At 36.9% G+C, this 21,963-nt stretch overlaps 3 protein-coding genes across 9 annotated transcripts; 1 reads left to right on the top strand and 2 right to left on the bottom strand.

The window, feature by feature from the left end:
- Window positions 1-2,379: 2,379 nt before the first annotated feature.
- Window positions 2,380-6,982, bottom strand: LOC112564507 (pyridoxal phosphate phosphatase PHOSPHO2-like). 5 transcript variants are annotated; one of them, XM_025239365.1, is made up of 2 exons: window positions 6,889-6,982; window positions 2,380-3,286 (listed from the first exon to the last, which is right to left on the bottom strand). In XM_025239365.1, exons 1-2 carry the CDS (start codon window positions 6,896-6,898, stop codon window positions 2,502-2,504), a joined length of 795 nt encoding a protein of 264 aa, XP_025095150.1. In that variant the 5' UTR covers window positions 6,899-6,982; the 3' UTR covers window positions 2,380-2,501. The 5 variants fall into 5 exon arrangements, with proteins under 5 accessions (XP_025095150.1, XP_025095152.1, XP_025095151.1 ...); XM_025239367.1 differs by lacking the exon at window positions 6,889-6,982 and adding an exon at window positions 6,685-6,828; XM_025239366.1 differs by lacking the exon at window positions 6,889-6,982 and adding an exon at window positions 6,305-6,605.
- On the top strand, window positions 6,943-15,300 carry LOC112564506 (coiled-coil domain-containing protein 173-like). 2 transcript variants are annotated; one of them, XM_025239364.1, is made up of 9 exons: window positions 6,943-7,052; window positions 8,625-8,845; window positions 9,231-9,404; window positions 9,942-10,147; window positions 11,413-11,623; window positions 12,815-12,900; window positions 13,132-13,324; window positions 13,719-13,883; window positions 14,359-15,300. In XM_025239364.1, the coding sequence occupies exons 2-9, from the start codon at window positions 8,657-8,659 to the stop codon at window positions 14,707-14,709; spliced, it is 1,575 nt and encodes a 524-aa protein (XP_025095149.1). In that variant the 5' UTR covers window positions 6,943-7,052; window positions 8,625-8,656; the 3' UTR covers window positions 14,710-15,300. The 2 variants fall into 2 exon arrangements, with proteins under 2 accessions (XP_025095149.1, XP_025095148.1); XM_025239363.1 differs by having other exon boundaries at window positions 6,993-7,130.
- Window positions 15,301-16,225: 925 nt separating this feature from the next.
- LOC112563837 (post-GPI attachment to proteins factor 3-like) lies at window positions 16,226-21,591 on the bottom strand. Of its 2 annotated transcripts, none has more exons than XM_025238211.1 (7): window positions 21,282-21,591; window positions 20,940-21,089; window positions 20,525-20,587; window positions 19,758-19,819; window positions 19,317-19,453; window positions 18,343-18,544; window positions 16,226-18,026 (listed from the first exon to the last, which is right to left on the bottom strand). In XM_025238211.1, the coding sequence occupies exons 1-7, from the start codon at window positions 21,561-21,563 to the stop codon at window positions 17,966-17,968; spliced, it is 957 nt and encodes a 318-aa protein (XP_025093996.1). In that variant the 5' UTR covers window positions 21,564-21,591; the 3' UTR covers window positions 16,226-17,965. The 2 variants fall into 2 exon arrangements, with proteins under 2 accessions (XP_025093996.1, XP_025093997.1); XM_025238212.1 differs by having other exon boundaries at window positions 20,940-21,059.
- Window positions 21,592-21,963: the final 372 nt, after the last annotated feature.

Below are 21,963 nucleotides of genomic sequence, written 5' to 3'. Positions count from 1 at the left end.
CCCGGCCTTTTCTAACCTGTCCAACGACGCCATTGATCAGAAACTACACTTATCACATGACTAATCACCTGTTGCCACCAGATCGAATTCCGCACACACGGAAGGGTATAGTGTTTATAGCTGAGGAGGGCGCACGTACACGTGGAATCAGAAAAGAAAGCTAAAGAAAAGAGACCCTTCGAGCGGAAGATGGTGGGGCAGGGTAGTGGTGGTGGTATTTGACGCCGAGCCAACAACTGAATAGGATTTTATTCACGCCAGCAAAGCTTACCCTATGAACAGGTCCTTATATGTAGACAAAGTATACATTGTTTGAGACGATCGAGTTCTGACACACGACAGATAACAACGGTCACTGTCTACATGTGGCAAAAACTTCACATTCAGTTCATTACTGGACCGCTACAAGGATAAAAACAAGCACAAAGAGAAAGACGATGAGAGGAAGATAATATAGCGACGACGATGACGAAGTACATGATGTGGCTTAATTGCAATCCGAAACCGTGAACACATCCGACATCATCATAATAATACAAGGTATATACGGGGTTGCTTCTTGTCGAATCAGCAAAGTATACTCGATCATTTTCTCCACGGTCCAGGTAACGTGTCATTGAGTGGGAATGATTACAATTTACACCATATGTTTGTGGTTTCCACCCTTTCCTACCTCCCCGGCCTCGCTCTCTTGGCCTCTCACCTCATGGAAGGCGGTGAAGCGTAGCAGATTATATCCGAGGGCAGGGATGTCCCAACAAATCAGCTTCGGGGTCCAAATTCCCTAAGCATTTAATTGTGACTTCACAGTTTTGTCCTTTTTTTTTTTTAATGTCTGTAGATTTTGTATCTCTAAAACGGAATGAATAATTCACTCAGATTTTGGGCAGCAGTATCTTCTACTGAGCTCCGCAGTGGTTTGAAAACAGCTACTTTTACTTGCCGAGTACTTCGGACTCACGGGTGAACCAAGTTCTTCACAGCTTTGTGACCATTTTATTTATCTGATTATAACGTACGCCGATACCCGAGTGGTTATTCAGTAGAAGGATGAAGATGAAGACGAGAGGTGATATGGAGAAGTATGGAGAGCAATTCTGAAGACGACTTAATTTGTGTATGCTCTGCTTCGTTCGAGTCGTTAATTAGTGTATTTTGCAGCTGACGATAAATAAAAACATCATAATGATGGTGATCACCACATTTACAGCGCTGTTTGACCATTAACATTCTGTAAACTGTTTCCCTTGAGACTGGAACAAACTATATATATATATCAGTTTGAAACACTTGGCGTTACCTGCAAGACGGTACACGTGACAATTGACGCACACCTAGCACTCTGACCCTCGTCTGAGTGAACCCTCTCATGGAGACTCAAGAACGGAAGCGAAGAACACCTAGGGTAGAAAACTCACGAGTGGCACTTGATGTGTTGTGATTTATTTGAAAAGTCGGAGATAATTCAGTTTACAGCCTTGAGGGTGCGAGTGAAAATATCAACACCATCGCACGTATGATGGATTGACCAACTTCAGCTGACAACGGTGTGTCTGACCTCGTGCTATTGTCTAAGGGTGGGCTTCCCCACAATTTTCTTCACGGCATTTCGTGCTGTAAGTTCATTGAACCTGTGAATGATAAAGCTATCTCTAAGGCTGTGACACTGTAAGGCTTTTTATAATAATTGCTTGCTGTATCACAAGTTATACAACAGATTGATGAGAAAGATGTCTCACAGTGCCGTAGACGCAGTACTCAGACCTTTGTATAACACGTGATGCACCAACCATGTATCAAGTGTTGTACAAAGTCTGCTTCTACACTCAAAGGTTCTCTTTAGGCCGCCTATGACGATGTTCTTACGATGAACATACCTTATCAAATGAAGATCCTTCTTAAATGTTGGCAAAAATGTGAGAAACGTATTCCACAAAAAAAGTCTCTCTGTATATGTACATGTATACCCATGTGTAGCGAGCAACGGAGCTTGGGAGCGAGCTACACAATGGGTACCTGCCATCTTGTCTACTCGCTACAGAACCGGTAATGCCAATCGCACGGACGTTTCCATGGCCTCTCGCCAACAACTCGAGAACTTCTGTATGGTTGAGAGAAAACAAAAATGGAGGGGGTAAGGGTAGATAACTGTTTATTCGTATACTGTATATCAATGACTGCACATATTCACATTACGCTATAAATAAAGCAGCAAGTGTTCATCGATTCCTTTTCACACGTTTTTTATTTTATTTTTTGCGCCCTGTCCTGTAATGTGCCATATGCACAAAACCATGACTCACTACATAACATTTCTATGAACATCTTTACATCTCACTCTCTCTTTCCCTCTATGGAAGAAGAGACGGAAGCCATCTATTCTTTTCTCAACCTGATAATAATTTATTGCGGTAAAATGAACAAAACAAATAACAATGTTATTTGCATCTGAGCTTTTCATCAACAGTTTAGTCAATACATATCTTCCGATGGTCATCCACTCATGAAGTTCCCAATTTACAATCGGCAACAATTCTCTCTAGTAGATTCATTATATCCACCCCGGAGTCCCAACCTACTACAGAGGCCTTTAACCCTTTGACTTTCGAATCGGGCTTGCTTCTGGCCTGCTGAATTTTCTTCCACAACGAGAAACCCTTCCTGGGCAGAAGGTAATCGTGAGGTGCTAAGGTCAGGCCCGGACACAGGTCGTTGGAGCCGTCGCCGACGTACAACACGCACGAGTACTTGACTCCCTCCGCAGACCGCTGTTTGATGTAGTCCTGCAAGATGCGCCCTTTGCACAGGTTGACGGTGCTGAGCTGGCACCAGTCCTGCGTGTGGTAGCGCCGCACATGCAGCCGCCCACTGCGGTCTACATCTGCGGGGTTAGTGAAGACCTGGGCAATCGCCGAGTCCAGCTGGTGCTTCTCCATGGAGTACTGTATGAGAACGGAGTTGGCGTCGGAGATAATGATGCACTCGAAGCAGCCGCGCGCGTGCATGTAATGGAATAGTTCCGACATGCCCGGCGTCAGGGGGATCTGATGCACGTGTCGGCGGATCTGCGCGGCGGTCACCCCATGCTCGTGCAGCAGACAGAAGACAGCACCCATATACTCCGTCCACCCGTCGTCGCTGTACAGGGCTCGCACATCGTCCGGAATCTTGCCACCGGGGGCCAGCTGCACCACAGCCAGGTCCACGTTGTCGTCTATCAGCGTGTTGTCGAAGTCAAATGCCATCAGAATCTTCTCCCGCTGTGTCGTTAAGTCAGCCATATTTTCTGAAAGGAAACAAAAAAATCGGCAAGACAATAACGATAATGATACCAACTGGTAAGATAATCAAGATCGATAGTAATAGGTTTGGAAGAATTATGCGGACTTGTCAAACCCAATACAGCGAAGACTGACGAGTTCTCGTGGTGCCATGTTTTTAATCGAGAGAGCGCTACGGACGAGCAGACCCTTGGGTTTAGACTTTAGAGCGTTGCCTGCACTTTTTACAGGCACGTGACTCGCATGATGGGCCAGGTAAACTAGCACGAAGGCACAGACAGGCAATCTCAGACAAGTAAGTCCTGTCCACAATAAGCCCTTCTGTTCACCGTTAAGTCCTTCTCACAGAGAGATGAAAAAGCATGGGTCCCCCTCGGCCACGCAACGGTCTGTCAACTGGTCCTCTACGACCGGTATAAAGAAAAACAAAGGAAGGAAGCCAGCTATGGGACAGTCTGGACCTGCTCTTCGCCCTCGTGTTGACGAGATCGTTAATGAACCTGTAGTAAGCGGCCATCTACTGAAAGTCTTGCAAAAGTCATCCCGTGCTGACGTGATAAGTCTTCAGAACGTTAGCTCTTCGAGAAAAGCATATACTAAATAAAGTACCCACGACACACTGGCAGAGTTAAATGGTGTGTAATGTTTGTCCTCTTACTATATATATATAGTCATATAGAGTTTTGGTCATTGTTGAATGGAATGGAGAGTTATTGCGCACATTGAAAACACACACATACGCGCAGAGTTTACTAACTAGATGAACGGGATCTTTCATTTTTCTGTGCTATCCTAGTCCCTACAGCTTGTTGTGTTCATCTGGAGCTAGCTGTATAGGCGAGAGACCTTACAAAACAAAAATCGGAAACTCGAACAGGAAAATGACTTGTTGTCTCGCTGTAACATATGGTAGGGTGAAGGTTATACCTCCCCTCGAGACAAACAAGGGCCTTGCTGAGGTTAGGCTGAACTTTTTATACACACCGTCGAGAGCTGATAAGGTACATCGCCACCACAGACCAGCAGCGGACCTGTAAACAGGGCAACGCAGGTGTCGGATGATGTGGGATCACAGACTGTCATATGACAGTGTAAGGTCATACACCAGGGACACGGTTCTCATTCACGTCGAGCAGCGTGTGTACCCGCTATGCTAAAACAACTAAAGCCACGAAGTGACTGTCGCGCCCTGGAGGGGGGCACGCGCTACAATACATAGGGGTGAGGTAAAAGGTTTGAGCGGCCTGTATGTTAGGGCCTCGACATGAATTCCAACCCAGAACCTATTCCGCTCCACTGTGACATGACCATTTATTTAGTCATCAATTTTAATTAACAACTAAAAGATTACATAAAATGCAAATTAGACAAAAAAATATACCATCTAGGTAAAGTGACTGGTATCAAACTTACATTTGAGTATATATTGATCATAAATTAACTCTGCCAACTCTGTCATGAGTAAGAACAAGATTTTAATGAGATGTAACTGCAGCCCTGAACAGGAGATGAAGTACCATTCGCCATCTGTGACTAGGTTCATGTAGGGAAGAAACATTTTAAGTGATTGAGAAACATGCATGATTTTATTATTATTTATTATTTATCATTATTTTTGCAATGCCTACACTATAGATTACAACACAAAAATCATCAAATGTGTATTATAGAATGATTAATACATTTTTTCCATACCTACACAATAAAAGATACCATCAGTGTAGGTGAAACCAGTTTTATTCAAAGGCAAAATTGGGAGCACTCTGAGTAACACTGACCCAACAAACCAAAAATTGATGATACCACACTTGTAATGCCATTGTAATTTACTTTATTTGGGGATGTAACACTTAAAAAAAAATTATGTTGTAGTTGAAGTATTCTTGAGAAACGATCAAAGTTTTAGCATCCTAAATGTGTCTTATCATCCTAAAGGGACTAAACTAATAACTTAATGAAAGTTTAAAATTTAAAAAATGATCTAAAGGAGGCATCTCTATAGGTCATCAAGGAATAAAGTTCTACAATGCATTTTTCATTGATGTCTCATATTCAAACTAGTACTCCAAGCATGAACTATAATCTTCCAAGACCTCAACATTAGATTAACAACCACTGCAACAACTGAGAATCATCTGATACTGACAACATAAACTATTGAATGGTGTAAAAAGAAGCTCAGCTTTGAGGGGAAAACTCTCCATGCTGACAGTGAGCGACATTTGCACTCACACGTTATTAAAAAAATGAGGAAGTGTTCAAGTGTAACAATGCACATAAGCACATACATGGTAGCATCACAACAATTAACACTTAACAAATAAACAAAACTCATCAAAAAATGACTCACCCTGTTATCACAATCACAAGAAATTATGTAATATATGTATTCAGAATATGATAAACTTTATAATCATATTAATCACATTCAATGTTTGCAGGTCAGTGCGCAAAAAAACCAACCCTTGTCTTCTTTGATTAATGCCTTTGTTTTCTAGTAGCATTTCTTTTTTATTTTCTTTAGATCAAGGCATAGATGTAAAAAAGCATAGTTTTTGCTTATTCTGTTATCCTTGTTGATTATGCTTTTTTGGTACTTTGTGAAGAATCACATCTCATGGTCCAGAGGAGGGTGGGTGGGCTAAACGATATTCTTGGCCCCCTCATTATTTTTTTTGAGGTGGCAGTTGCCCCCTTGCCCTAGTAGTTCCTACGCCACTGTCATGCTAGTGATATGTTAACATCATGTCCTTATGACTTTGGCAATTTACAATTGCATCTACTCAGTAGATTACTTCTTATGTCTACACCTGTCTAGACACAAAGTTGTGAAGTATGTCATGACTAGCAACTGGAAAAGTGCTTCAACAAATTATAAGAAAGAAACAATAGAACCAAACAAAATTTAGTATAGCTTTTGACAGATCTGAGAACTCACATTTTAAACTGTGTATTAGTAATGCCTTGGATAAGGTCTCTGAGATTGTTAACTTATCACTATCTAAAAAGATGCCTACACTTACCTGGCACTCACAGTCACTAAGCTTTTCTGTAATGATAAAACTAAAAACTAAAATCAGTGTAAATACTGGCACACACAAACAGAGAAAGAAACAATACTACTATAAACTCTACTGTGCATGATCACGAATTTATAACAAGCACAGCGGTGTCTAACAAACGAAAAAAAAGTTGAATAATGAATTCCAGGCTTGACGATTAACAGTGTCTTTATGCAGCGTATATATTACACAGCTGATTACAGTGATGCCAACACTGCACAGCCGTGTTTGCTTTATGATCCACTATCAGCAAGTTGTCACCAGCGCTACATTTAATGATTTACCCTCGTTTATAAAAGCAATAATTACAACGCGATTTTTTTTTTATCTGAAAAACTTACCAACTTGTTGCGATGAGTTTTGTACAGTCTTTGTGAGGAGCACACAGAATATAACAGACAACTTAACAGGCTGCCAAAACCTGCAACTTTTCACAAGCTTTTATAAAGCCAAATTTACAAAACAGAAGTACTGTATAAAACGCATAAATTTTAAATTTAATGCAATGATTACATTAAATGCACTAAACGTGTCAAGCAACTGACCTGCAACCATCCAGAATCTGTTGCTCAGAAAATATGTTCATGATCGCAGGTTATGCAAGAGTGGCTTCCCTGTAAACGGATATGACGTCGTAGCTACAGGCTATGTTTACTTGGAGATTGGAGGTGGTTGAAGCCGTGATGATTGCCGCTTGAGAAATCTGCGAGTAAGTTTAAGATTGCCCTCACTTATCTTGTCAAAATGGCAACAGTAATGCATGGTAGAAGAAAAGGAAACGCGAGAGGTAAGAATTCATGCAATTTTTTTTTAACGGTGAGAGACACAGCTAGGTTGGTTTTTTAAAAATACTTTAATGTAGCCATGTATATATGCGTGTATATATATAATTACTCAAAATCTTTAAAGAGTAATGTGCTTACCTGGCACTAAACAAGTGTAAACAAAATATTTGCATGTATCACATCATCCAACCGAAATTTCTTGGAAAAGATCATGCAGGAAACCCTTCATGACCACACGTACGTGTATGTATATATACGTCGATCATCTATAGCTCTAAAAGATCCCTATAATTACAATTTACGTGTTTTGTGTAAAATGGATCTTATAAACAGGAGCAACCAATACATCAACAAAATCTCACTAGAAGACCACCAGAAAGAGTACATGGAAAGGAGACCAGAATTGGAAATAATTCTGCCATGGTCAAATCCTACAATTATCATGCAGTGTACGTGTGAATTCATTTAAATAAATGCAGTTTGTGAAAGGATTTATACGTATCGCAGACTTACTTATCCAGGTCTCAGAACTCTGCATCACGTTTGCAACAGTGGCAGCAACAATCCCTGGACCAAACGTGGTGTTGCAAAATTTAACACCATCCACTTGCTGGCTGGAAATCTTACCTTAGGCAAAGGCAGAAATTTGAACAAAGTTATAGAGGAAACTGCTCCAATTTTAACTTCGTGCCTCAAACACAAGACCAATGATTATATACGGCAGCGATTCTCAACCAGGGGGGCGCGACGTGCTTACAAGGGGGGCGCGAAGGTGGTCATTTTTTTAAAGTTTCTTATACCGGTATTAGTGAAATTAGCTTATATTGTGTGGCTAAGAGGGGCGCGTCACAAGTAAAAGGTTGAGAACCGCTGATATACGGAGAACAATTACTTCTCAAGAAGCCTTTTGTCCAATCTGACCATAGCAGTGCACTTCTAAAACAAAGTTTCTAAAGCTTCTGGCCATCTAACACCAAGGAGTGGATCAAATGACGTGATGTGCCAAACTTGTTTGTTAGATCATGATGGCAAATCCAGACAGCTAATGCTTGTCTCTAGTTCCACCCACCCACCCCTTCCCTTGTCTCAGCAGCCTTGCAGGTCAAGGAATTGAACTAAACTGAAGATTGATGCTGATTACTTCATGGAGAAATATTAATGCATATTTATTAACACATACTTTAAGTTATAGTTATAAAGTTTCTGTGGCTTTTCATAGTATAAGCCTGCTCCATATATTTATCTATTGTAATACTTAATAGCTACATTTTTTTTACAAAAATAGAAATTATATTGGAGTATAAATATTTTTTCATACAACTTGCTCTTTTATACCTTGACTTCAGCATGAAGTTATTTTTCTTTTTTGGTAGGCATTTCCACACTTATATGTGATAGTTTTCTTATCTTCAAGAACTATCATCAAACTTAAAGACACAAAGAAATAATGAAACATTGCAGAAGTATTAAAAAGTGTTTTTCTGTATATTTTCCAGCAACACCAGAGTTGCCACAAGCTCCAGGTGGTATGATTTTGCCTGATGGAACTGATTTGCGCCAGATGACAGTATTGTCAAAAGCAGAGTGGCTGCGCATTCAAGAAGAACTCAACAGACGGCACATTGAAGAAGAGCAGTTAAAGAGAATTCGAAATGAACGTGAGGAGCAGAAAAAACGATCAAAGGAGATGGTTAAAAATTGGAGCAATACCTTCTATGTAAGATTAATATTAAAGAAATCTGACTCTGAGATAAGTTATTGACACTTAACACCTCCATGACCAAAGGTTTTGGGATAATGTTACCTTTACTACTACAGTCAGGATCAGTAGAGGATTCAGACCATGTTTAAAACATGATGTTCTTTTTGTTTACAGTGCTGGCTGCTTGATATAGCCCTTGATACAGCCCTTGGTATAAACACTGATTCCCTCTATTTTCCTTCCTTTTACTGTTAAATAGCATTCTAAAAATTTTACTAATTGAATATTTAAAGAGCACAAATATTCTCCCAAATGCATAATTACATGAAAATTTTAAAAATAGGTTTGTAAATGAAACATCTTTCAGAAAATGCATTAATAGGTGATTTTTTATTTACAGGGTCAGAGCCAGCAGAGGCTGGAGGCACGTAAAGCTAGAGAAGCAAAAGAAGAGGAGGAAAAGAGACTGATTGATATCGAAGAAGCCAAATTTCAAGCAGAAAAACGCAAAGCTGCCATTGAGAAAGCTAAAACACAGCAGTATTACCAGACTGACCGTGTGAAGAACTTCCATGTAAGAAACTGTAGCCACCCTACAAAAAAATCAATATGGAATAATATATGCTCTCTCTCTATATATATATCTATATCCTTATGAAAAGTACATTTGCCATATGCTTCTACCTAATTTTACAGTGTTTAAAATCTGGCACAGACTTCAGTAGATGTGTCTAATAATGAAACTTCAAAAATAGCCTCCATCATCATTTAAACTTATCTAGAAATCAGAGAGACTGCTGGTTTATTTTGATCAGACATATATAAATATATTTAAGACTAGTAGTTTGTTGGTCCTTAATTTGTGCTTTGAACCATAGAGCTCTTTTATTGTTTTATATCACTGAATTTATGTTCTTAAAAACCTATCTGCAGATTTCCAGAAACCTTTTCAATGTTTTCAGTTTACAGCTTTGCCTAAGTTTCTAAAGCTTTTCATCTAATGTTGAAATGTCTGCACAAAAAAAAAAAAAAAGCCCCAATAAGATGACTTCCTAGTCATCACTCATAGCAGGTTCACTAACATAAACTGATTCTGGATTCTGGGTGGCAGAGTGCTCTCATCTTGACAGAGGTGCTGAAAGAGCGTGAAGCTCAAATTGAGCTTGCACACCTCAAAGCCAAGGCCTCTGAAGGTGAAGAAGAGGAATGGTTGAACCAGATGAACAAAGAACATGAATATGCCATGCAGAAAGAACACAGTGCAGCATTTAGACGCATGCAAGCAGCTAGAGATAATCAGGAGTTTGTCAAAAAACAGTGAGTAAAACTTTGCAACTTTTGCAGAGATTTAGCAAGAAATAGGCTGAAACATATCTTCAAAGCTGAGAATTTTTCTTAAATTTCTTTTTATTAAATGAAAACTTGGAAACCTTGCGTAGGTGGTGTAGCCAGTGTCCCAGTGGTGATCTACCCTATTATATATAAGATCAAGAGGAACATTCAGAGATTGTCTGAGCTCTTGATGCATACTGGTGAGGGATTACAGGAATATCACAGAAAGTTAGACCCTGCAATAGATGTATAAGGGATAATACAACAGGTCTGTTCAAGATCTGATCAGCAACAGGCAGAAAGTTGGAGAGAGGGCTTTGGTACTTTGATGCTGCTCATAAAGCAACACTGAAAATTTGTGGAAAAAATGCAGTCATGATATTTTTTCAAGCCTATTCAAATAAAAGGTAGTGTATATGCTAGCTCTCTGCCTGCTTCTGGTTGTGTAGGTGTGGGGAAACAGTGCCCGTTGGCAAACAAGCATCCATGCATGCCTACTTGCATTTGTTTTGGTATCGATTTATGGTGGCTCTGCAGTGTATAGGTCATGTCCAATGTGGGCAGTGTCTGTGTATGTGTTAGAAAGGGAATGCCGAAGAGAGAGCATGCAAGAAAGAGGGATAGTGTCTGTGTATATAAAAATACATGTGTATTTGAAGGAAATTTACAGGGGTGTGTAACTAACGGTATGACCAGTAGCATCTGCAAGTATGAGCTTACGTGTGTTATTTTTCAAATAATTGGCAACCATTGTCACATCAAATTTCTCGTGCACTATCATTTGGTCAGTAAAAGATTTCTTATTTTTATGGCTTCTTATTCAATCTTTTCCAGTATCCCCACATGCTGTTATGTCACATGAAGGGGTATGATAAAAATTAATAGAATATGATAAATTTTAAAATATAGCTCTATGTATTTTTTAAAACAAGTTTTGCAAAGTATCCCTGAGCTTTGTACTTATACTTTGTCTTATCTCTGTTAACTTGACACCTTGTTTTCCTAAAAAGTGAACAAATGAGAGATGTGCAGATGACTGACAGAGACTTTAGAAAAAAAAACCAGTAGGTGTTTTCTACAGGTGAAAGAGCATTATACCTTAACTTATAGTGTCATCTGTCTTTTTTATTTGAACATGAACAATCAAAACAATAAAATGGAAAAAGTAAAAATTCAACATTTTTCCCCTATTTGCTTTTATAGATTTTTTGTTATTATACACTTATTTGGAATTGTTTTTGCATTATCAGGATAAGGGAACATCTAAAGCAGAAAGATTTAGTTGATGCTGAAAATATTGCTGAGGGTGAAGAACTGAAAAGGCTGACCATAGCCTATGAGGTTGAGAAGGAGCGACTGAAAAATCTTAAACTTGATGAACAAATGCAGACAAATCATGAGAACACACGACAAATAGAAGATGTCAAGAAAATGAATGACCTAAAGGCAATGCGAGAAGAGGTGAGTGAAATTATTTATCAAGAAATTAATAGGCAAAATGTTGGCTACTATATATCGGGTATTTATCTCTTTCATATATTTTCTTTAAATTTTTGTGTTCACCAATTATTGGTTGGATGGATGGTTGTGAGGTCACATTATTTTTTAGAACAATGCATTCAACACTGTCTCATCAGACTAATATAGTTAAATAGTATTTAAAAGTATAATTACTCAAATGGAACCACACATCATTTCATATTTTCATTACAATTTGTATCTACAATGGCTAAAGGGGCATAATGTTCATGACATAATAAAATTTATATAAAATGATAAATACTTCTGCAAAATTTCTGCTGCTGCATCAAAGATTGTGAGTTGAGCTTCCATACAAATAACTTAAAGCTACTTTTTCAAGTAAATTTATTGATTTATCAAAGATTCCTTGCAATGGCAAGGCTGCGGACCTTCTTCTCAATATCAGTAGCTACAACAATTATTACAGCTCTCTGTAGATTCTGGCCATATTTGGAAAAATGACCACATTGTTCCTGTCTCCAAAACCACTGGGCCCAATCAACTCAACAGCTTCAGACCAGTCAATCTTACATTACTTAGTTTGAAAACATTTGAAATGAGGTTACGACTGCTGTTGATAAATACCTTGACCCACTATATAGAGCTGGCGCATGTGTGGATGATGCTAAGCTGTTTATGATAAACATTCTGTTCAAACATCTGGAGGAACCTAGAGCTCACGCCAGGCTTCTCTTTGCTGATTTCTGCGTTTTAACACTGTGCAATCTCACTTGTTAACAGAGAGTCTAAGTTTCCGACTTTTGACTATCCCACCAACTATAATTCTCTTGATCCTGGACTTTTTAACACACAGGCAGCAAAGAGTTTTCATTAATGACCTTTCTCCAACATTGTTGTCATCTGTAGTGTTCCCCTCAAAGCTGCTGCTTATCCCTACTACTGTTCATGCTATATACTATAATGAATATAAAGCACTTATAAAATTTGCTGATGATGCTACCTTGCTGTCACTCTTAGTCATGAACATGTCCATACTGGTCCTCTTCCTGACATACAAGCCTTCTTGAACATGTTAAAAAATTCTTATCAGTTTTATATAGCTCTTTGATTAGTAAGCGTTAATAGCACATTCATTTACACATTACTGTATTTTTTTCTGCTTCTTTTCAGGAGGAAGATGAAGAGTGTAGGATTTTTGCAGCTGCTAAACGTAAAATGATGAAGCTAAGTTCAGAAAGAGAAAAAGAAATCTACTTGTGAGTCTTGGAGTCAAAATGTACTTTTGCTTTTTTAAAAAAAAAAACTTTACAATGTCTTTTAACCTAGCTTCTGACTTTTTTATACTTAGTTGCTTGCTTCTTAACTTTTCTGTTGCTACAGAAGCTCTATAGCAGTTCTAGAATATATTGTGTCTCATAAAAATATAGACAAATATACTTTTATGTGCAATGAAGCCAATGACAATTTTCATTGGGGGACATACACAGGAATAAACAACGCCGTCTAGACCGGATCAGAGAAAAGCTGGCTGCTCAGATGAAACAAAAAATAAGTGATGAAGATGAACGGATTGAGCGTGTGTTGCGTGAAGAGGAGGAAAAATATATTGAGACTGAGAAGGAAAAAGAGACAAAGCTGCGTAAAACACTGCAGGATATAGCTGAACACAGGTCCAAGCAAGTGAGTTGTGATGTTGTGCCGTTGATGGGAAAGATAACCTGCTACCAGATCATTACAATAAAAAGCAGATTCTTTATTTGCTACCTTTCATTTTTAAGCATATAGATGTTTGTAAACATTTTATTGTGCTAGGCACACTTTCTCAAGATCAGTTTCTACAGGTAAAAACAGTAAAAGACCAGAAAATAATGATAAACAGTATGTCTTTGTGTTAAACCTGTCCAAGTTTTCATTGATGACAAATTTTGTTAGGTACACATAGATTTATAATGGGAGAACCACTTTTGAATTCATTCACAAAATACCTGAGAATTCATACAACGAAGTCATCAAAGCAAATATTTAGATTTCTGCTTCTCCTGAATTATTCTAAATTGATAAATTCTGCATTCAGATGTTAGAGATGGAAGAGAAGAAGAAGCAAGCTCGTAAGGAAGAGCTGGAGGGAGTAGAGCTGCGCAAAGCTGCAGATGAGATTTTTAGAAGGAATGAAATGGAGAAAATGGAGCGATACCTTGAGGATAACAAGAAGAACAAGGAATATCTCTTCCTTCAGATGGTGAGGAGTTCTGCAAGCTTATATAGACTAGATTTTTAAAAAACGACCACTAGCACATCACAAAAAAAAGCATCTTTGTAATTTTTGCAAAAATTTTATTTAAATGAGCTTGTAACGTTTTTGATCCTTTTACCTAGGCCAATACTTCCTCTGAACTTTGACAGTTGCAGTTACATTATAAATTGATAGCTCAGTATATGCTCCTTCTTGTAGTGATCTGTTGTTCTATGAGCTATACAGGTTACTTTTTTTTGCTAATTTTTGTGTGATTTTGTGATGACGCAGGTCATGCCTGTAGGGCAGGAAGATATATGAATAATTTATCAGCAAAATCTGTTGTGATTACTTATTCATCTGATTAAGATATAGTTTCATCTTTGTACTGATTTCTCTAGTCTAGATCATGGAATTCTTTTATTGAGTAGGTAGATCTGTGAATGAAATGACCATATAAGTAAAGCGCTTACTTGTGCAGAATGAGCGTAAAGCAAATGATGAAGCTGAGAGAGACCTTTCCATGGATAAAGCTAACCAGGAACTTATGAAGAAAGAGGAGGAGCAGTTTCAAGAATATGCCAGAAAAGTTATTACTCATTGTGAACAAGGGGGCCGTAATGTCTATCCCTTACGCAAAGCTGCAGTGGAAGGTATAGGAGGTGGTCTGGGTCCTGTCCTTCCAGGAAGAGGTGGAATTCGACCTAGTTACATGGTGCAAGATGTATCTGGTAGGCAAATGCCACATTACCAGCGCTCCACCACTGAGGATGTCAAGAAACTTATAGGTGGAAAAACAGCCACCAAGATTCGTCTTGGATTTGTTTGGTAGAACAGCAACGATCTAGTTGTATTTGCCTTGCATGAGAGATGATTTTGTTTTGACACACAGAGATGCAAATCATATCAGTGCAGGATCAAATTAAGGCAACATTTTTTGAAATGTTTATTAAAAAAAAAATGTCAAAACAAGGATCGATCTGCTGAGGCCCACCAAGTATCTATTAGTGTGCACCTTAAGAAGGATTTTTAAGTTTGATAAACATTTATAAAAAGGGATACACTTTGTTGCAGTGCTTAGCAAATGACTTAAATGTAGCTATTTCACATTCATTTATTTTCACTTTTAACACTATTTGTGACCTAAGAACACAGTTATGTGATGCAGGAATCACATTATTCATATAAAACTAAGCCAGTCGGATAAGTAATTTGCTGATTTGCAAAAATAGGTCTTAAACAAAGGTGACCAGTCTAAAAATTGTGTGAGCCTTGTGTTGAGTACAGTAAGCCAATTATCAGGTGACATAGACCTAAGTAATAGTGAATGGGTTTTTTTGCCCAGAAATTTGGGTCATGAATGTATACAAATGTACATTGAATTGTTATGCAGAAATAAAACAGTATTCTGTTTTTTTGATTACTCAGTGAAGCACTTAATTGTGTTGTGCAGTTGTGTATGTCTGACACTTTTATTTTATGAAATTTAATCTTCTGAACTTATTCCATATAACCTTATGGAAATGTTAAGAAAACTTATTATCAAATCTACTTAACAATTGTTCAATAAAATTTGTCTCTAATTATATATTTTTAAGAAAATTGAATATTATATGCTCATAATAGATTTTATGTTTAAAAACAATTTTAAATGTTGATTTTAGGGAAATGGTCAATGTGTGGAAAACTCAATGAATGAAAATTAAGTTCATTAACTAATGATAAAAATAATAATAATAAACAAGGCAAAATTTGTAAAGCGCATACTCACACTCCTAAGGAGCATGCTCTTAGTGCTTAAGAACAAGATCGAAACATGGACAGCATACAAGGGAAAGGAAAACAAATGAACTATAAAAGAATAAACAACCATACTAAACGAAGAATAAAATCAAATGCAGAAAACACAAAGTGGAATCAAATAACAAGAACGAGAGCTGAGAGTAACATGATATTGCAAAAGGAAGAGGTGTGTTTTCAGTGCATGTTTAAAGGATTCAATAGTGGGTAGGTTGCTGATATGGAAAGGGAGAGAGTTCCATTGTTTTGCTGCACAATAACCAAAAATCCTGTGGCCATATGTTGCTGCTTTGATAACAAGAAGAGTAAAGAAAAGATCATCAGACAAGGAGCATAGTTGTCTACCTGGGACATAAGGGAAAAGAACTTCAGAGAAATAATCAGGGAAGGTGCCACCAAAGAAATTAAAACACAGCATGGACAGTTTGTACTGGATGCGAGAACAGTTGGGAAGCAAGCATAGAAACTGATATACAAAAAAAAACCCCAAAAAACAAAAAAAACAAAAAAACGAGAGAAAGAAAAGCAAAAAAAAAAGACCCCTGTAAAATGAGAAAATGTTTTAATTTAACATTACAGTTAGATATAGATATTCTTTGTGGTTTTAATGGATTTTTCAATGAAAGAAAGCATTGAAAATTATGAAATAGTTCTGAAAATTATCTTTACCACTTTCTGAATAAGGGACATAGCAATGACTGAAAAAAAAAAACCTTCAGTAAACAAATTTATTGGCAAAATATGATGTTCGAGTCATCTGTGGTAATATAAAGATAATTAAAAATCACAATCTTCACTAATTTCACAGCTCCATCATATCTCAAGGAGGATATAGAGTTTGTTTTGAGTATCATGATCACCATACTCTTACCTAGATTCTTATGTTGACAACACTGTCATCTTGGTAATCCAATAATCAACAAGACCAGTTTACAACAAGCACAGTAACAATGGACCCTGAGTTCAAGTTATGATGTAAGAAAATTTTTTTAACTAACCGTAAATAAACATTTTTAATTTGTAAATTAAAAATAAATCAATTTCATTATTATTTTCAAAAAGGACACTGGTGGCAAACTAACAAATATTAGTTCCTAAAACAAAAGATCATGGCAAATTCATACTTATGCTATAAAGTTATCAAGAAGAACAAAACACTAATTAAGTGAATGACAAGAATAAAACAATAGTTAATGACAAGAACAAAACAAAGGTTACTAACAAGAATGAAATGCACAGCATATTAAATGAATAAAACATAAAATATGTAATGACAATAATGAAACACAAGTTAGTAACATATAAGTGAACAGTTCAGTAATGATAAATCAAGGATAACATCTTATCCATTGTCACTAAAATAAAGAAATTTATTTTTAATTTAAAACTTTGATAACTTCTTTGTGTCTAGGCCACTAAGTCATTATGTGGCACTTTAAACGAAATTCAGGAACATTTTTGTGCTGTAAGTAGAATGTTTTGAAGGCATTGTGAAAACTGTAGAAATGTATATACAATACAAACAGCACATGTTTTACAAACATTCTCTTCAATGAATAAAAGATGATAACATAATACTGACCCATTCCCTTACTATGCAATCTGATTGGAAACAGAGTGAGAACAGTTCACGGCTTAGACAATACTACATTTAAGAATCACGTTTGCATATAACAGGCCAAGAAAAGACAACCAAGGGATCACAAATCAGAACTTGCATGCACTCACTGGACATTTTGCTTCTTACTTATAAAAATAATGAATAACAACCTAACATCTAAATGTGATAGTAAAGATCCATTTATAGACTCACCCATCTGCTGATTTGTGCCTGGATTCATTAAAAGATATTCAGTTCCCAAAATCTGAGTGAATAACCCCTCCTTGCTCATGAAACTCAGGCTTTATTTTCATAAGCTTCTGAGATACCAATGGCTGTAACCTTACCAACATGAGATTTTTATCTGTTTTGTGATGTCATGAATCTGTGCAAGTTTATGGTTGATGCCTAAATATGCAGATGGATTTATTTTAGGAATTAGTATCATTTTATGAATTAAAAACATCTTCAGCAGTCTTTAAAGATGCAAAACCAAGCGTTTTCACATTCTTCTTCCAATTTACTATATTACAGTTCACATCCTTTTTCAGCTTTCTTTGTCTTTTTAATATTATATGACAACAGGATAAAAACTGTTGAATTTAGAGGTGGGACAACAACAGCATTCTTACGCTGAATAATATTCAAAAGTTTCAGCTAAGTGCAACAAAAATTGTCTTTCCAGGCATCAAATCCTTTTTTTGAGTTCTTGCTCATGTTTTAGATGCAGCCCATCATTGATGATAAATCTGAAAGTGAGACATCACAAAATAATTGTATGAATTTTGCATTTCACCCATTCATTGGTATTTTGCCATCTGTGATAAATCTAGAACTGCCACAATCAGACTGTAATTGACTGACCACAAACCACATTAAAAAGCTTTCTTGCATTTGTACAGAACTCAGTTTTATTAAAAGAGGGTATGAGGGTACCATTATGATATGATGATGCTCTTTGCAAAAGGTTTATGTGGAGGAGGACACATGAGAAAAAAACACAGCCATGCCATCAGTTGGGTTAACCAGTTGATATTGCATCAAATGTATATGATGACCCCTTACCTCCACCACAGCAGCCCTAAGGGTGCTGTACCTGCATGCCACAAGGAATGGGCATCAAAGGTCCACAGTAGAGGAGGGAAATCCAGCAGCTCAAGAAGCAACAGACAGTTGATTGCTATCACAGTGGCAACACACTGCCACACATACCGATGCTTACGATTCTTTATGCTCCAAGCAATCCAACCGAGAATGTTGAAGAAACCTTAAAATAATAATTAAAACAAAAGACAAATCAAGAGAGATCTTTATGCCTGTGTTTTGCTTGGTTGATACAAAGAAAAAAAATCACATAGCTTAATCTTCGAATCTTTGCTATGATTTGCCATATATTGAAGGTTAGTGTTCTGGGAATCTAGCAACTGTAACGTGCTCATATAATAAACATCCAAAATGTTGTATTATCCAAATGCCTATTTTACACCATATGTCCTCACTCTATTTTTCCCCTATCCATGTTTTTGAATCCACTTGGGCATATATGTACACACTCAGAAATATAATGGATGGCCTTGTATTTTGACTCACTTTGCACATGTCTATACAAAGGCAGACAATCCACCATAATTTAGTCATCTTCACAATATAGTCTAAATAAAAAGAATAATTACTGTTGCATGTGAAGAAATACTTTAACATTTAAAACTGAACTGCTGTTTATATCTCTGGTGGGATGTTTTTCCTCACTATTATTATCTGTGTTCAATTAAATAGGCCCCAAGGTATGCCAAATCAATATTTCATTCTACATATTTTTTTCTTTTCTGTTGTTAAGGAGAACAAAAGCTCCCACATTTCCAAGTCTCTATAAATAATTTTTTTTAAAATAACAGGATTTGCATCTGTATTTTAAGTTAATAACTTTATTCTAAGATGAAAATGTCAAACGGCAATATTAACAGATCATTTCTCAAACCTTGTACAAACATTTAAACTATAACATACCCCTTCTTTGTTGACAAGATTGAGCTGCCTACCTATTGTAATATTGAACATCATGTTGTAGCCATAGTCAAACTTCACAAAGGCCATATAATAGAAATGTTGTGCAAAGACAGTCATTAGAATAAAGCCACTTAAAGCTGGTCTCCATTGTTGCTTTGTGCCATGGAATCTGCAGTATGCAATCTGACAATGTTAAAATCACTTCCACAAGATGAATGTGACATTTGGTTGCTAAGAATCAGAAAACAGCATGCAATAATACAGAAAATTCTGATGCAGAAGATTTTGGGTGCATTTTTTCTATCATGTAATTTAACCACCTAAAACAACCCCTTCTCCAAATATATATGCATTTTTTGTTAATGAAAAAACAAAATTTTTAGCAATGCTTCCATTATGTTTATGATCAATACAGCAAATAGATTTCTGAGTATACATAAATCATATAAAATATGAAGCTAGAACTTTCTTACCGACAGCAAAGGGCAAAAACGTTGTACAGTACAACTGAGAGTGCACACATATAGTCCATTAGCTGGAAAAAAATTACACATAATTAGAATGCACGTTTTCATTTTAAGTGGTTATAACTTTTGATTTTCTTTACCATAAAATATATAAAGTTAGATTTATAAGTTTACTCTCTCGCTTCCTGATTGTGATGTAGGTGCATCTGTCTAAATGTAATAATATAAATAATATGAAAAATCAGGTTATGAATTATCTTGACTGTAATACATAGCATAGTGCTTGATGAACTGTTCATGCAATTGCTAAGTAATAATGATACTAATGACTAGCATTTATAATGTGCTCACCCTACATGTACCTGGCACACATTTAGCTATTTATACCATCATAAATCACATCCTCAGTTAAACAATGTGATGCTAAAAAATCACACATTTCAGTGGCGTAGGAAGATGCTCGGCTTTTATGTATGTGTGTGTGTGGTGGGGGGGCAAACTCCATGCCGACATTCTCGCCTCCTCGGTATCTTTATTGAGGGGGTGGCTGCCCCCCTTGGTTCCTAAGCCACTACATTAACAATTAGTACTTCCTGAAAAATATGTTTTCAAGTTAGATTTGAAGGCTGAGATACAGAGAACAGGAATGTCAAACATTGTTCAGAAGATAATGATATTCAGATTTGTATTTTTAGCATTTAGTTTGCTGTAATAAAATTAAGGGAAATGCAAAAAACATTTGCAGAATGTATCCTTGTGGTGTGTATTTATACCTCAGTAAAATCAGTATCTCTGGCATGAAAAATGATTGACCACATCCAGGCATTCACAGATACCTGCAGTATAAACAAATGTAAATAATATAAATGTTCACACACCCCTCTTACATATCTAATTTCAAAAGCTTCTTGAATCTACACTACCTAATTCTTTTTGATTATGAGCACACAGAGAAAAGTATCATGTTTAAATATCAGCATTAACTCAATCAAGACAGATTGAAACTTTGAAGATGATGATCATTAGCAATCACGATCCACAACTTACTGTACTGAATGACTTAAGTGTGGCCATAATCTAAAATGAAATTGCATAATTTACCTCTATTGTTCCTGTAGAAGTTTAAATATTTGTATCTTACTGAAAGGGTTTATTTATTCAGAATATTTTTGAAGCATGAATACTCACAAGTGCTAGTCCATGCCATACAATGTACATGGGAGTAGAAGGAGGAACAACAGCCCTGTACTGAAATAACATCAGATGACTGGCAGCGTTTAGAAGTGAAAATGTAGCTGAAGCTGGTTCCTGAATTCCCAGAAGACGCACAAAGGGCCACTGCCAGTCATTGTGAATCCATTAACACAATATAAAAAAATTAATATTGTGAAACTTTAACTTATGCCAGAAATAACCACGATAAAAAAACCCCATAAGAATACATTAAGGATGTATAGCAATGAAGCCCACAAAAACGGAAAATACTGCCACCTGAATGCATTGTAAAATAATGTTATCCGTTTTCACTACCTTTCCATGGAATTGTGGAACTGGTGTTCCATCCTGACGAAAAGCGTCCACTGTTTCCCACATGCACAAATATCTACATTCCTCAGGACAACTCCATCTTAGCAATCTCAGCACAAAGGATTGCTTAGCAATGAATGTTTCGGTGTCGGTACAATTAACAGCGAAACAATTGTTCAAGCACTTATTGTAGATGTAGGAGCGGTCTCCAACCGATGCTTTTGAAATCGCACACAAGCGCACCATAAACAGTAATGTCAAAAGTTTATTTTGTGGCACGGGCATTGCTGCTTTTACAATTCTGCTTATTTCTGTACTTATATTGAAGCTGACAGATGAGCTAGGTTGTTACGTTAATTTACAAATAATCTATATATCCAACGACATTACAACACGTTAATTTCTTACGCTGTGACTAAAGAAATGAGATCGCCTAACATCACAGGAAAAAAAGTTCTGTTTCAATCCAATGATGATCTTCTGTTTCAACGAATTAACAACTCTTGTGTGATGTTTTCTTGACAGAAGGATGAAAAAGATTAAATTAGAAAGCTTAATATAAGCAGTAATTAATATAGTGTTTTCAGAAGGGCACATGAGAAAACAGAGACAAGAAAAACGCCGTATACACATCGATCTGTTAAAATACTGAAAGTCGCTCTGTTGCCGCCTTCGCAGAATGCGA

The sequence above is a fragment of the Pomacea canaliculata genome, linkage group LG5 (assembly GCF_003073045.1).
Source record: "Pomacea canaliculata isolate SZHN2017 linkage group LG5, ASM307304v1, whole genome shotgun sequence".
NCBI classification, from domain to species: domain Eukaryota; kingdom Metazoa; phylum Mollusca; class Gastropoda; order Architaenioglossa; family Ampullariidae; genus Pomacea; species Pomacea canaliculata.
Note: the sequence above shows the minus strand (reverse complement) of the source record. Positions and strands in the feature narration are given on the sequence as shown.

Excerpts from the sequence above, each read along its gene's own strand:
- LOC112564506 (XM_025239363.1), top strand. The coding sequence starts at position 7,088 with ATGGCAACAGTAATGCATGGTAGAAGAAAAGGAAACGCGAGAG. Across the intron at positions 9,405-9,941 it reads ACCGTGTGAAGAACTTCCAT|AGTGCTCTCATCTTGACAGA; the intron begins GTAAGAAACTGT and ends TCTGGGTGGCAG. Across the intron at positions 13,325-13,718 it reads CTGAACACAGGTCCAAGCAA|ATGTTAGAGATGGAAGAGAA; the intron begins GTGAGTTGTGAT and ends TTCTGCATTCAG.
- LOC112563837 (XM_025238211.1), bottom strand. The coding sequence starts at position 21,563 with ATGCCCGTGCCACAAAATAAACTTTTGACATTACTGTTTATGGTGCGC. Across the intron at positions 18,545-19,316 it reads GATGTTCAATATTACAATAG|GTTTCTTCAACATTCTCGGT; the intron begins GTAGGCAGCTCA and ends TATTATTTTAAG. Across the intron at positions 18,027-18,342 it reads TTAGGGCTGCTGTGGTGGAG|ATTTATCATCAATGATGGGC; the intron begins GTAAGGGGTCAT and ends TCTCACTTTCAG.